The sequence below is a fragment of the Akebia trifoliata genome, unplaced genomic scaffold, assembly GCF_017979445.1.
Source record: "Akebia trifoliata isolate Shusen 1 unplaced genomic scaffold, ASM1797944v1 Contig00877, whole genome shotgun sequence".
Lineage (NCBI taxonomy): Eukaryota > Viridiplantae > Streptophyta > Magnoliopsida > Ranunculales > Lardizabalaceae > Akebia > Akebia trifoliata.
In genome coordinates this window covers 18,500-33,044 of record NW_028237294.1, presented here as the reverse complement: position 1 = coordinate 33,044, position 14,545 = coordinate 18,500, and the positions used below count along the sequence as shown (strand labels likewise).

At 35.1% G+C, this 14,545-nt stretch overlaps 1 protein-coding gene across 1 annotated transcript; it reads left to right on the top strand.

The window, feature by feature from the left end:
- Positions 1-5,268: 5,268 nt before the first annotated feature.
- On the top strand, positions 5,269-13,742 carry LOC147380923 (protein LATERAL BRANCHING OXIDOREDUCTASE 1-like). Its single transcript, XM_086431049.1, has 4 exons — positions 5,269-5,641; positions 9,913-10,175; positions 12,655-12,982; positions 13,085-13,742. Exons 1-4 carry the CDS (start codon positions 5,405-5,407, stop codon positions 13,325-13,327), a joined length of 1,071 nt encoding a protein of 356 aa, XP_086287175.1. The 5' UTR covers positions 5,269-5,404; the 3' UTR covers positions 13,328-13,742.
- The last annotated feature ends 803 nt before the right edge of the window (positions 13,743-14,545 follow it).

Sequence of the window (14,545 nt, the reverse complement as noted above, 5' to 3'; positions counted from 1 at the left end):
AGAAACGAGACTCCAACTTTTTGAATCATAGAATGAATAGGCTTTTTGAAGTGCCTACAAACCTAAGTTCAAGTCCGAGAAACGAGACTCCAACTTTTTGAATCATAGAATGAATAGACTTTTTGAAGTGCCTACAAACCTAAGTTCGAGTCCGAGAAACGAGATTCCAACTTTTTGAATCATAGAATGAATAGGCTTTTTTAAGTGCCTATAAACCTAAGTTCGAGTCTGAGAAATGAGACTCCAACTTGTTGAATCATAGAATGAATAGGCTTTTTGAAGTGCCTCCAAAACTAAGTTCGAGTCCAAGAAACGAGACTCCAACTTTTTGAATCATAGAATGAATAGGCTTTTTGAAGTGCCTACAAACCTAAGTTCGAGTCCGAGAAATGAGACTCCAACTTTTCGAATCATAGAATGAATAGGCTTTTTGAAGTGCCTACAAACCTAAGTTCGAGTCCGATAAACGAGACTCCAACTTTTTGAATCATAGAATGAATAGGCTTTTTGAAGTGCCTACAAACCTAAGTCGAGTCCGAGAAACAAGACTCCAACTTTTTGAATCATAGAATGAATAGGCTTTTTGAAGTGCCTACAACCTAAGTTCGACTCCGAGAAACGAGACTCCAACTTGTTGAATCATAGAATGAGTAGGCTTTTTGAAGTGCCTACAAACCTAAGTTCGAGTCCGAGAAACGAGACTCCAACTTTTTGAATCATAGAATGAATAGGCTTTTTGAAGTGCCTACAAACCTAAGTTCGAGTCCGAGAAACGAGACTCCAATTTTTGAATCATATAATGAATAGGCTTTTTGAAGTGCCTACAAACCTAAGTTCGAGTCCGAGAAACGAGACTCCCACTTTTTGAATAATAAATAGGCTTTTTGAAGTGCCTATAAACCTAAGTTCGAGTCCGAGAAACGAGACTCCAACGTTTTGAATCATAGGCTTTTTGAAGTGCATATTAACCTTAGTTTGAGCCCGAGAAACGAGACTCTAATTTTAATAGGATTGTTTAAGTTCCTGTAAACCTTAGCCAGAGTCCGAGAAACGAGACTCCAGCTTTGTTTGAAATCATATTGAATTAATAGGATTGTTTAAGTTCCTTAGCCTGAGAAGCTTGGCTACAATAGGCTCCAGTCCGATAAATGAGACTCAAACTTTTTAAAACTCTAAAAAGAATTTCAAATAGGATTTAACGGAGTTCCTACAATGTTATAACTCCAATTACCTTTATTAAACCTTACTATGATTGTTTTCGTTGCATAAGTGCATCTCAATTTTGAATCATTATTGTCAGTGAGAGAAGATCTCTAGGACCTGGCACATTTTTACTCAGTTTCACACAGCATCACACCGTTGCACACATGTGCACTTTTGCATTAGTCAGGGAGAATCTTCTAAAATTCGAGGATCTGACATCGTCAGTGAGAGTTCAAGCTCGAGGACCTGACAACCTTTTAGTTCGGGAAGAGTTTTACGCTCAAGGATCCGAACACCCTGACGAATTGCTAAATCAGGCTGCAAAATGAACTGTCACTAGCTTTGGCATTCGGATATCGCACTATCTACCAAAATAGATTTGCTATCTAGTTTGCTTCAACCCTCTGCCAAAGAGGGGCATCTGTAGACACCCCATTTTTGCACTCGCCTGATTAATCAACTTGTCAACCCGATCGCAATGATTCCCAATGATGGATGTGTATTCCATTGCTTTATTTTGTTACCAGATATGTTTCAAAAATCCAGATGAGGTATCTCGAATTGACAAAACCTTAGAAACCACGCTACGCTAGGAAAATACAATCCCTGAAATATAGAAATCATCATCTTTCAGACAAAAAGAAGCTTTACGATAAAAATCACTAAAAAATTACCAAATTACCAAAATACCCCTAACATCAAAACAACCCTAGAGCCTATATTACGCTTAGGAAAACTCTCTCGAACACATAAAATAACAAATCGAAACCAAATAAATCATTTCGCCAATTTTAACAGAATTTGACAAAATTACGAAAATACCCCTCATAAAGTTCACAATCATTTCACATAAAAATTTTCATAAATGACACAAACCAACATTCTCATTGAATTCCTTATGAAAAACCGATTCTAAAACATCCTAGAACATTAAAAACCGACTTAAAACGTGAAAAGTCCTCTCCGGGGGCAAAACGATAATTTCACAATTTTCATAATTAAAAAATTCGAAATTAATAAATAAAATATTAAATAATTAAAGTGAAACATTAATGAAATTAGTTTAAAAATTTGAACCTAAAAAATCGATCAATCGGACTTTCGGGTAAAATTGTTGAGGGTTCGTGGGATATTTCTTTAAGGACCCCTCCATTTGGGGGTCCAAAGAATTAAAGAAATAATGGAGGGGGTTCTCCAAAAATTAAAAGTAAATCAAGCAAGACTAAATTCAAGGTATTAAAGTCAATCAAGTGAGACTGAAGTCAAAATTAAAGTCAATTAAGCAAGACTGGAGTCAAGATATTAAAAGTCAATCAATTAAGACTGAAGTCAAAACATTAAAAGTCAATCAAATAAGACCAAAAGTCATAATAGAGATCTAATTAAATAATAACTCTATCTAATAGAGTTCTAACTAAAAAACAATTCCACCTAAAATAATTTGAATTAAAACACAATTCTACCTAAAACAATTCTAATTAAAGCATAATTCTACCTAAAACAATTTTAACTAAAACACAACTCTAATTAAAAGATCTCTAATTAAACACTAACTCTATCCAAATCAACCCCTAAAAACATCTATAAATAGAGGTGCTCACACCTTTTTTTCATATAAAATCATAAACCCTAAGAGAAGCAGGTCTAGAAGCTCCCCTAGCCCCCCATAAACCCTAGTTTTGGAGCCCCAACTCCTTAACTAACATCCCTCCTTCAATTTTAGTATAGAAAACACCCAAAAGCCTTCTAAAAACACTCCTAAATCTGCAATAAACTTGAAGAGTTCAGATTCAAAAACAAGGAGATACCTTGCCTCGGAGATCCGAAGTCAAATCCGGAAACAGAACGAAGCAAGGGAGCACGGTACAAGGAGCTCTTTTTGTCAGATCTGAGGGAACCAAATCCTTGCCATCGGAAAGGTAAATTTTTATTTTTATTTATTTTTTATCTAGGTTTTAGCAATGTAATTTACTTGGGAATTTAGTAGAGACCGGCTTTGGCCGGGCGGGGTTGGTGCCTAACACCTTCCAACCCCGTAACTTGATCCCCGAATTCAGTTTTTTTATGGTAGATTAGTTCCTTTTATCCATGTTAGAGTCAGGTTGGTTCCTAGACCACAATAACTAGGTGGCGACTCCCAAACCTCAAGGGTCAAAAGCGGATCCGCACACCCCGCGGATCGAGGGCGCTTTCAGGGTTGTAGGGATTTACATCTTTGAGTTGAGGAATCATAGCTTCAATATCCCATTCTTAGTTTTCAAGTCCAATCTTCCAACTTAAGAGGCATAAACATGCTCTTAGGTTTAATTTCAAAATAGGTTTGCAATTGAATTGTGTAGTCGATTCATATCTTTAATGGGTCTTTTCTATCTTGATTTTACTTCAATTCTAGTATTTTAATTTATGTTCTACTCTCCAAACAACAAATAAGTTGGTTTTAATCCTGTTTCAATTCTTTCTTAATTCGAGTTGGAGTTCCACCCTTATACTTGTGGATTTGACCTTACTTTCCTTTTGAGTAAGGTAAATTTATTTGTTTGAAAGGAGCCTTTCGACACCTACATTCATATAGCAACAATACATTCACGTTCATACATATACAACTAGTTTTGTGACGAACAATACACCTTTGAACACAGCACATATTTCTTCTATTCCAAAAATGCAAAGAGTCATAGAGTGATATCCTCATGGATTAGCATTCACAACTCAAAGCATACAAAACATAATTTAATGTCATATGGACACATTTAAAACACATTTTCACACGCTCACTTTTATATTTTCACGTTTGGCCAATACATGGTAACCATCAAGTTGATGGGTGATATGAGGTATCTAACCCCTTGCTTGTCTTGCAACCAACTCCTTACCCTAACCTCTAGGTAAGATCAAATTTGTGTCACCAACTTTTTGAAAAATTGATTTTCAAAATTATTTTTATGGCTTCCATTCACATCTTAAACTCTTTGAATGATGGCGACTCCCAATCCATTGTAGATGTGAGGTTTAGACACTAAACCCTTCACACAAACATATTCTACCGATAGTAAAAAATATAAATCTGTAAAAAATTCATATTTAATAAAATTTCATTTTTAGTAAGAATATTTTTAAAGATAATTAAGATTCGTAGGAGTACTACTATGCACTAGTAAAGCAAGACAAGACATTAGAGAGATTTTTTGCTTACAGAAAAGTTAATATAGGAGTCACAGAATCTTGGGTTACGAATCACACAAATCCTAATGAAGGTAGTTTTGTAAATTGGGATGTCAATAGGTACCCATTTACCTAGAATCAAAATCCCCGATTCTGATTCCCTTTTTATTGGAATATATTAAAGCTGGGTCTAATATGCAATCAAACCGAACCAATATGAATCATAACCATTTGGTTCTATCCGATGGGTACCTAGAATCGATTTATTTTTTCATTATACATGATTGAAGATTTTCCTATGTTTTAAAATTAACACATATTATATAAAGTTCTTCAAATTTCATATAAACTAAATATTGGATTTTAACATGAGGCATTTCTTCTTAAATTTATTATTTGTAAAGGAGATGAATTTTAATTTTTAAAAATAAAATTCATTAAATCATATATTTCGATGAACACATTATTATTAGGTTGAGACTTTACAATATTTTTTTTATAATGATTTTGAAATAGTTTTTCCCATTAGATTCTTGAGAATTGGAACCGACTGATTCCACTTATTTCAAAATCGATATTGAAAAAAATATAGTGGTTATGATTCTAATTTTGATAGAACCAAACTGAAACCTACCCATTGACACCCCTAAATTACACGCAAGTTCGTGTGATCAGTGGTATGAGACTATGTAAAATCCCGAATTGATTTTCTTGTAAACAAAAATCTTCGAAAAATAATAAGGCAATACACATTTTTCTGCCAAAATTGAAAATAATTATACTGCCACGTGTCCAAATATGAGGGTTGAAATGCATGTGAATCATCACCTTCCCGCCTGCCCACGCTGTCTTGGTCAACAAGTGTTAAAAAAATAAAATAAAATAAAGGAAAGAAGCAATTCTCGCTCATCCTCATCGTCATCTATAGACTATAGCCATTAAAATTAACCTTATTATAAGTACAGATCCAAAATCAGAAGAAGGAACAACTCATGATCTAAGTCAACAAACTGATCTTGAAATCGTAGCCGTCGAAACCATGGACCCATCATTGATGAAGCCTGTTCAGGAACTTTCCATCAACGGTGGAGAACCACCATCAAGATATATCCATAAAGATGGTGAAGAGGGACCCATTGATGATTCTGCATCAACATCATCTTTGATTCCCATCATTGATCTACATCTCTTATCATCTCCATCGTCATCCATAGAAGAGAAAGAAGAAGAGATGGAGAAGCTCAGATCTGCCCTTGTTTCATGGGGTTTATTTCAGGTCAGTCTACTATCTTCTATCTTCATAAAATTTCGTGGAAACTCAGTTTTATTTATTTATTTATTTATTTATAGTTTTTATAAGATTAGTAAGGAGAGTTCTACGCATGGTTTTTATTTTTAAATCTGGGTTTTCCGTCTAACGGATACCGAGTTGACTCATCCAGTTCGGATAAGATAAATCATTTAACTTGATTTATAACTCTGAGTCGGGATAAACTGACAAGAAATGCACTCGCTTGGCGTGGTGGTTGCATAGAAAAAAAAAAAAAACAAACAAAAGATGAATAATGATGACTGGACGCGGTAAATCGTACGTAGTTTGGACGCGGCTGATGTGGCAAAAAAAAAAAAAAACTACGATTCTTGCATAAGCCACGCCACGTCAGTGAGTTTTCGAGTTATTCTGTCTGATTGAGTAAAAAACAATTAATCAATGTGATCTTTCACTGAAAGATGATGGAGTTACAATTTTCAAATTAAAATGAAATGTAAAAGTGGATGCTTTGTGAGATCTAAATTTTGGTGTTTAACCACTTCTAAGGCATTATAATAGTAAAGACATATTTAGATTTAAATAATTATAATTTTTTTATAAAGTGAGATTTATAGGAAGATGCTCATTCATTAAATTATTTTTCTATTTAGATAATATAAATATTATATTCATTAAAAATTAATTATTTTACATAAATTAAAACACAAAACTTTAACTCGGCTAAGTTTTCATTGACTCGATTGAGATTTTCTAAATATTTGACAAGTCATATTGGATCTCGGACAAACTTCAAAACTATATATGTTTCTAGGGCTGTCAACCAATCGGATTCCAATCTAACAACAGCAGGGTTAGGTCCTTATTGGATGACACTAGGGCTGCAACTTGGTTGGATTCGAGGGTAGACCCAAACTCAAGTGGCAGAGTCCTCAACCAGATTTCAACTCAACTCGAGCATTAAGTTTTAGCTCATTAACCTATCTCAACCTTAGCTTGAACTTCTAAACTTGAGTTGAGTTCGGGTTAGTCGTAGTTAGATAATTTTGAAAGAGTTCACTCGTTGAATAAGAAATAAAATCCATATGAATAAAACTTTTATATCTTAAACAATAATTATAAAACACTTTAAAAATGGGTTGCCACAACTCTCAACATGAGCTCAACTCTAATTAAGATTAGTTTAGTTATTCTTACTCAAATTCAACTCATGTTCTACGTAACTCATTCCATGCTCGCCCGTCAATCAGGTTGAGTTTCAGTCAAATTGCTCAAGTTGTAGCCCTTGATGACCTCCGATGACTTATTGGGGATCATGTCCAAATGTGAACTGGTAATAATTCTTTTAGGTTGGATAGGATCAAATTGGATTACATAGAGAATATGTTTATTTAATATTTATACAAAACATATAAATATAATGAACCCAATGATTGTCTTCCCCTAATGTTAATCCCCCATAAAAAGTGGTTCAAATTCAACTTCACACACATCTGAAGAAAAACTTTTGATTTTATTATTTTCTCACCTCCCTTTCCAATAATATATCTTCAACTTTATTTCCTTTCCTTTTCTACCCCTTCCGAATAGTACCCTCTCCAACTTTATTCTCTTTCGTTTTCTCCCCCTTTATTAATAATACTCTTCTCTTTTCTTTTCTCCCATTTTTCCAATAATACTTTCCAATTTTATTGCCTTTACCTTCTACCCCTTTTCTAATAATCCCCGACAACTTTATTGCCTTTTTTAATTATATCCCCTTAACCCCAAAGAAGATGACCATGCCATAGTGTCACGGTGATATTGGAACGACACTGGAGAGGCCATGCGGCATGTTAGTTCGCGGCCTGATTAACGCAAGCCTTTAGCGTGTCGAGCGTGACACAGAGCTTTGGTGCTTCTACAAAATGCACAAATGCGACATAAGCTGAGGGGTCCCCACACACAACATATTCCTCTTGGGTATTGAACCAAGAATCTCATGGCACACCCGTTTCATGTGGTACGAGATAGCCAATGTCCCCCATAGGGACTCTTGAGCATACCAAGCACATGACGCGCGTATGGCGTATATTGTGGGTATAACGATGATACGAAGGGAACCTCGAAGCCCTACAGGTCCCATAGTTTAGCTCTCTTACTAACATTGTCTCAAGGTATTCCCTAGCGCACATGAGAACTCAAGAAGACCCCTTACAGGATCTCCCTAAGCCATCCCGGGGTTTGAACCCGAGAATGCCCATGGATGGCTTGTGATGCCATGTGAAGGGGTTGGGCAAGTGCCCCTCCTTAAAGAGTATGGTAAGTCTTTTCCCTAACTCCATAAGGAAACATCAAAACATCGGGTGGATCGTACTAAGCCCTATGGAGGCCCAAGCCACTCGAAGTATGTTTGGCCATGACACTCTCCCCCACTTGATCTGTCAAAATCCTTGTCGAAACTAACTCATTTCTTGGTTAGGAAAGTTGGTGACAAGAGATCTTCTGGTCACCTAGTGGATACTCCTCCTTTATTGCACCTCTTTAAGCACTAAATAATCTTCACTCATCACCAAGGTTAAGATGCCCAAACAGTTTTTCCAAATGCAATCCGGAACACCAACTCCATTGTATTCTAGGCTTGACTAACAATCAGTTTTCCGTCTAACTGGTCACCCTTTTCCATCGGTTGTTGAGGAGTAAAATGAGTGGGCTTGAAAATGGGATGGCTCCTTAACAAAATGTGTTTCCTTATGTTGAATGCCTCTTCCTTGAGGACTCAAAGTGGTTCCTCCCTCAATTAAACCAAAGCAACTGGTTTTCATACACACCTCACAAGGCGATTGCCCATAGGTTTTAAGGATACTTCACAAGATGTGGCTTTTATCGCCTACCAAAATGGACATTCGATATTCTCGCTCATAAGGGTTGGTAGTGATCCAACTTTTAGTAACACCTATGGGGATCTCTCGCAAGAGATAGTTTGCAAGCTTAGATGATTTTCCTCAACTTGTACCCTTACCTCCACAGAGGTTTCAAGTGATGAGCTCAAACAGCTATGGCTTCCTAAGAAACACCTCATTTTAGAATCCTCACGCATGCCCTAAACTCATTCAAAGATTTCACATTCAACTTCACACACAATAACTAAACATTGATAAGAGCTGTACCCCCCCCCCCCCAAAAAAAAAAAAAAAAAAAGAACAAAAATTCAAATTAAATTTTAAATAAATGCTTCTCATGTTATCCTATTAAAAATTACACAAAATATCACCCCAATTAAAAGCTTACGTTTTTTAGTAGGCTAATCTTTCTATGAAGACCCGTGATCTCTTCGTCCAAATCTGTGTGCATAGGATCGATCCGCAACTAGATTTCACCAGAATTAGATACTGCTCTCGTGCTAAGACCTTCTCTGAAAAGATATAAAATTGAAAAAAAAAAAGAAAAAAGAAAGAAAGAAAGGATATTTAGGGGAAAAAATTGGAAATATAATGAATTGATTTGATAATTCTTTTTCGTTTTTTCACTAAAAAAAAGAGAATTAGAATAGCTGGATCTGTATGGAGCAGCCCCATACGGAACACTGGATTTGTGAGATTTCACCATTAGATGATGATCAACAAAACTTCAAATAGGAGAAATCCTAAGTTGAAGAAGCGGACCACAAAAGGTTATTTTTAACGGAAATAAACAGACGAATTAAAATGAGAAAACCATTCGCATGAAATTTACAGAAATCGATCGACCAATCAATCAAGAGAGAGACTTGCACGGTAATGGCTCAATCTAGAGTTCAATCGAGAGAGCGACTAAGAGAGAGAGATGAGTTTGATCGAAGGAGCGACTGAGATAGAGAAAGAAATTCGATCGAGGGAGTGCGAGAGAGAGAGAGAGAGAGGTGTTTGAACGAATTCATTCCAATAGAAAGAGATGGATATTGCGACGTTTAAAATAGGATTAAAACGGTTTTGAAAAGTAAAATGGTTTAATACCGTTTTTAAATAAAAACAGCTTAATGTTGTTTTGAACGTCTGTTTTTCTTTTGCAATTTTTTTGGTAATGAAATCTTATTCAGATAGGACAATCCAAATCTCAAACCCAGGAAAAGCAAATATTCAATTGTGTCAGGCTATCGGGTTAACCATAACCTATTTTTATCGCTACACCAATGATTATAGTGTTCTAAACCTGAATTCCATTAAGTATCCATGTCATTTTTATTTTTTTTCCTTGCTTCTTCATGATTTGTTTCTTGTGTAATATGTATGGTAATGGAGTTGGTTATTGAATTTCAGGTTATAGGCCATGGGATCCCAAGCGCTTTACTGGATGAATTGCATAATATTGCAAAGGAGTTCTTTGATCTTCCAATGGAAGAGAAGCAAAGGTACTCAAGATTTAGTGGTGATGGCACATGGGATGGCTTGGAAGGATATGGGAATGATAGAATTGTTTCAGAAGATCAAGTTCTTGATTGGACTGATCGCCTATATCTCTTAGTAAAACCAGTAGACCAGAGGAAGCTCAAAGTTTGGCCTGAAAATCCGAATAGCTTCAGGTATCTCTATCTTAACATTAGTTGATTAATACAACAAAGCCTTACGTTAAACAAATCATGTTCTTCAATTCTAATCTGTTCAAATCCAAGTCTTTTTGTTATTGAGAGAATGTATATGCTTTCACCATATCCATCGAAGTTATTTTGTGTCTTCCTCATGTTCTTTTAGGACTTTCAACACTAATATTTCTTCAAACTGGAGTTTTCATCAGTCTCCATTGAACATATGACCCAATCATTTCGACTGACTTGCACTTAGTTTATCTATCACCTATTGGAGTTACTCCTACATTTTCATGGATGCATTTGTTTCTAATTTCCTTTCCTAGTCTTTCCACTTTTGAGTCTTTCTCATTGACTATTCTAAACAAATAGCAATTTAATGAAATGAATTTTATCCAATATATTGAGGTGTGCGTGATGGCTATTATTAGATATTGTGGTTGTTCACATGGTATTCATGCTGGGGTGAGGGAGGTACCATTCTATCGCCAAGGGCGGAGCCAAGATTTTCTTCCAGGGTGGGCAAACTATAGTAGTTAACTCAATTGATAATATCGGTAATAACCTTACTAATTTTTTTCAGCGAGAATAACCAAAGGAAGTGAAAATATATTGATTTTTTGTATAGTACAATCGAGAAGGGAATTAAGGATCTCAATAAACAAAATAAATAACAAAAAAAAAAAAAAAAACTCTTCACATGATTCGTTAGAGAAAATAATGTGAAATCATGAACCCCTTTTTGTAGTTAATTGAAAAAGCATAAACCCTCAATGGTAAATAGCTAAAACATCATCTTTTTTTTTTTTTCTTTTTTCAAAACTAGATTTGGTTTCGGATAGGCTAATTATAAAAGCACACCACGAATTAATAAGGGCAACCCACACTATAGCCGAATTGTTTTGTCTTATATGGGTTAAAAGTTTTGGAATGAGCTGATTTTTTGTGAGGATGATCTCTATGATGAGGAGATCATCCTCACCAAAAATCAGCACATTCCGAAATTTCTAATCCCATCAAAACAAGTTCAAGAATTATAAATTGTCTATTTTTTTCGTAAACCAATTTTGATGGGGTTTGAAGTTTCGGGATGGATTGATTTTTGGTGAGGATAATATCCAGACCATAGAGATCATCCTCACAAAAAATCAGCTCATTCCAAAACTTTTAACCCATATGAGACAAAAAAAACAATTGGCTATGGTGTGGGTTCACTTATTAATTTGTGGGGTGCTTTTATAATTACCCTTCTCATATTACCCACTACCTCTCTCTTATAATTCCAGTGAAGGCTGTCAAATGTTGCATGTCATTAGACATAGGAGTATTTTGAATATTTACAAAAATATGGAGTGTTAGTATATTTCAAGCTCGTTTGGTGAGCCCAATTGATGATTGGACTGAATTATTTTTCAAAATTTAAATTGGTTGGATTGATTTCTATTCCCTACAATAATGAACCCATTCTGTTACAAAATCTGGTTTGACCAAGCAGGGTCATGGATGATACCCTTAGTAATAAAAAAACAAAAAAATTAAAATTCAGGACGGGCAAGTGCCCACCCTGCCTCTCTGGCTCATACTTGCATGGTCTCCTATGACAAGAACTGATAGTTCGATGTTCCTAACAATTCATTATGTCTAGGAAGAATATGATTGGCAGAAAAGGCATGTAGATCACTTGTGATCAATCCCTCATGAGTCACGACGATTTTGTGTTGAAGGTCTCTTAGGAAGGACTTACCAAACAGTAGACATGAACACATACATGTACGCTATATAGAAGTCTCTTTTTGATAGTTATTTACATGGAAAACTTACAACACAGGGACAAAATATGTTGTATACACGCCATGCACACAAAATAGATTTTTTTTTGAAAGATCAACAGTATTAAGGTAGACCCAGACTGGCTACAACCTCAGGAAGAGAGAACCACTCATGTCCTGAGCTAAACAAGAAACAAAATTCGAAGGAAAGGAACCACTCTCAATCGCAAAATAGATGGTTTATATATAGGTGATGAAATGATTATCTCCTCCTTTTGCTCTTTGGATCGTAATCCAAACAAAACTTCTTCTCATAATACCAACAAACAAATAACAACACAGCCTCATCCCTAAGATTTGGGATTAGCTAAGTGATTAATCATGTTCCTCCATACCACTATGTCCAAACCCACAAGTCTTATGTTGAGAGTAAGTACATATCTGCTTTAACTCTCTCCGTTCACGTTCTTTGGGTCTTCCTCTCGCTGTTGTAGGACCTTCATCAGCTTGAATATTTCTTCCAATTGGGATTGTAATCGACCTTTGTTGAACAAAATTTCTAATCTTAATCTGTAGGAAAAATTCTTCGACTCTTTAACTTTGGTGAAATAATAATAGTTGTGTATATATATACTACTACATTTGGATGAAATCCCATCAGATTCAGAAAAAATTCCTTACGACCAACAACAATAATGTTATTGCAGGGATATCTTGCATGAATATACCACTAGTTCAAGTCTAATAGCTGAGGTTATTCTTAAAGCCATGGCAAAGTCGGTAGGTTTAGAGGAAAATTCCTTCATTAGCCAATTTGGGGAACAATCTCCTATGTATGCAAGGTTTAATTACTATCCTCCTTGTTCAAGGCCTAATCTAGTTTATGGAATCAAAGCCCATTCTGATGGAGCAGGAATTACCATCCTCTTGCAAGATAAAGAAGTGGAAGGTCTTCAAGTTTTCAAGGATGGTAAATGGATCAAGGTTCCAATCATTCCTCATGCTCTACTCGTCAATGTTGCAGATCAAATGGAGGTATATATATATATTATTTTATTTTTATTCTTAAATTCTTGGTTAAAAAGGGTATTTTGTGGGTATTAATATTTGAGAAAATATCATAAATGATACTGGCAGATAATGAGCAATGGGATATTCAAGAGCCCGGTGCATAGGGTGGTAACGAATTCGAGAAAGGAGAGGTTTTCTTTGGCTATGTTCTATTCAGCAGAATTTGATAACGAGATTGAACCTGTAGTTGAGTTGATCGATGAAACCAGGCCAAAGTTGTTCAAGAAGGTGAAGGTGAAGGACTATCTTGCTGTCTTTTTCCCAAGTTACTTGCAAGGAAAAAGATCAATCAATTGGGCTAAAGCTTAATTTTTTGTCTGATCGATTCGGCTAAAGCTACTTGTTTGTAGAGAGATTATGAAAAAACATATGGAGCATACATGGAGATAATTTCTTCATGGTGAACACCATCTTTATAAAAAATCAAGTCATTCTGCCAGATTGGACTATATAATTTTACCATCAACTATCCTTATTAAACGAGAATGGAAAATTTAAGTAATTTGACTTTATGTTTAATGTTGTTATTTTGATCTCCACATGTGATGTAATCCATGTGCTTTTATTGTGGATTGTTTATTTTGATTCTTAACTTGAATTCCACAGTTGATACACTTAAAGATATTTTAGAAAATGTGTGAATGAAATGTTTGTTATGCTTAATATCTTTTATTTGATATGTATTGTTGGGAAAAATAAATTCTACAAACATAATATTCATGGATCTAGGATTTGATCTTGATCAAAATATAATAATCGAATCGAAAAGCAATAAATATTAAAATACTTAGATTCGCTTTTCCGATAATCCGCAAAGAACATTTTGATCTTGATCTGCGAAGAATAAATGTATTACCCCAACTCTGCCTACACCTTTGGTGATGGGAACTTTTATCTCAATAAATAGAATAATTTGTGTAGAAAGAGGGGGGGACGACCACCTATTTATACCCATCATAGAATTCTAGTATTAGGTAAATACCACTTCAGATTTGATAGGATGTTCACTAACCCATCATATTTGATGTTGGTAACCAATGTCAAATCACAAGCATGATTTACAATTTTACCCTTAATGTTTTGAACAAATTACAATCTAGTATTTATATAAAAATTTATATATGTGAAAGGGCCACAAAATAATTTTATTAATGAAAATAATAATAATAATATTCCAACAATCTCCTACTTGGTCTTCACATATACCTTTTGTTTAAAACGACTCTCCGGATTGTTACCTTTTGAATAATCGAGTACACTCTTTTAAAAAACAGTTGTTCAAAACAATTCAGCTAATCTTTAACTGTCACCTTCATTCAAAGATATCACTAATGATGAATCATAGATGTAACAAAGTGTTCATTTGTTAGTCCTAAGATAGTTCAATGGTCTTAAAACTAGTACCATCAATGAATTCAGGAGTTTACCTTTATGTGAACTTTCTTTGTGGTATTAGGGCAATATGCACTCCTCAATGTAGCCTGTATGTACATTCCCGAAGTGTCCAGCTTTATATTCATCGTGTGC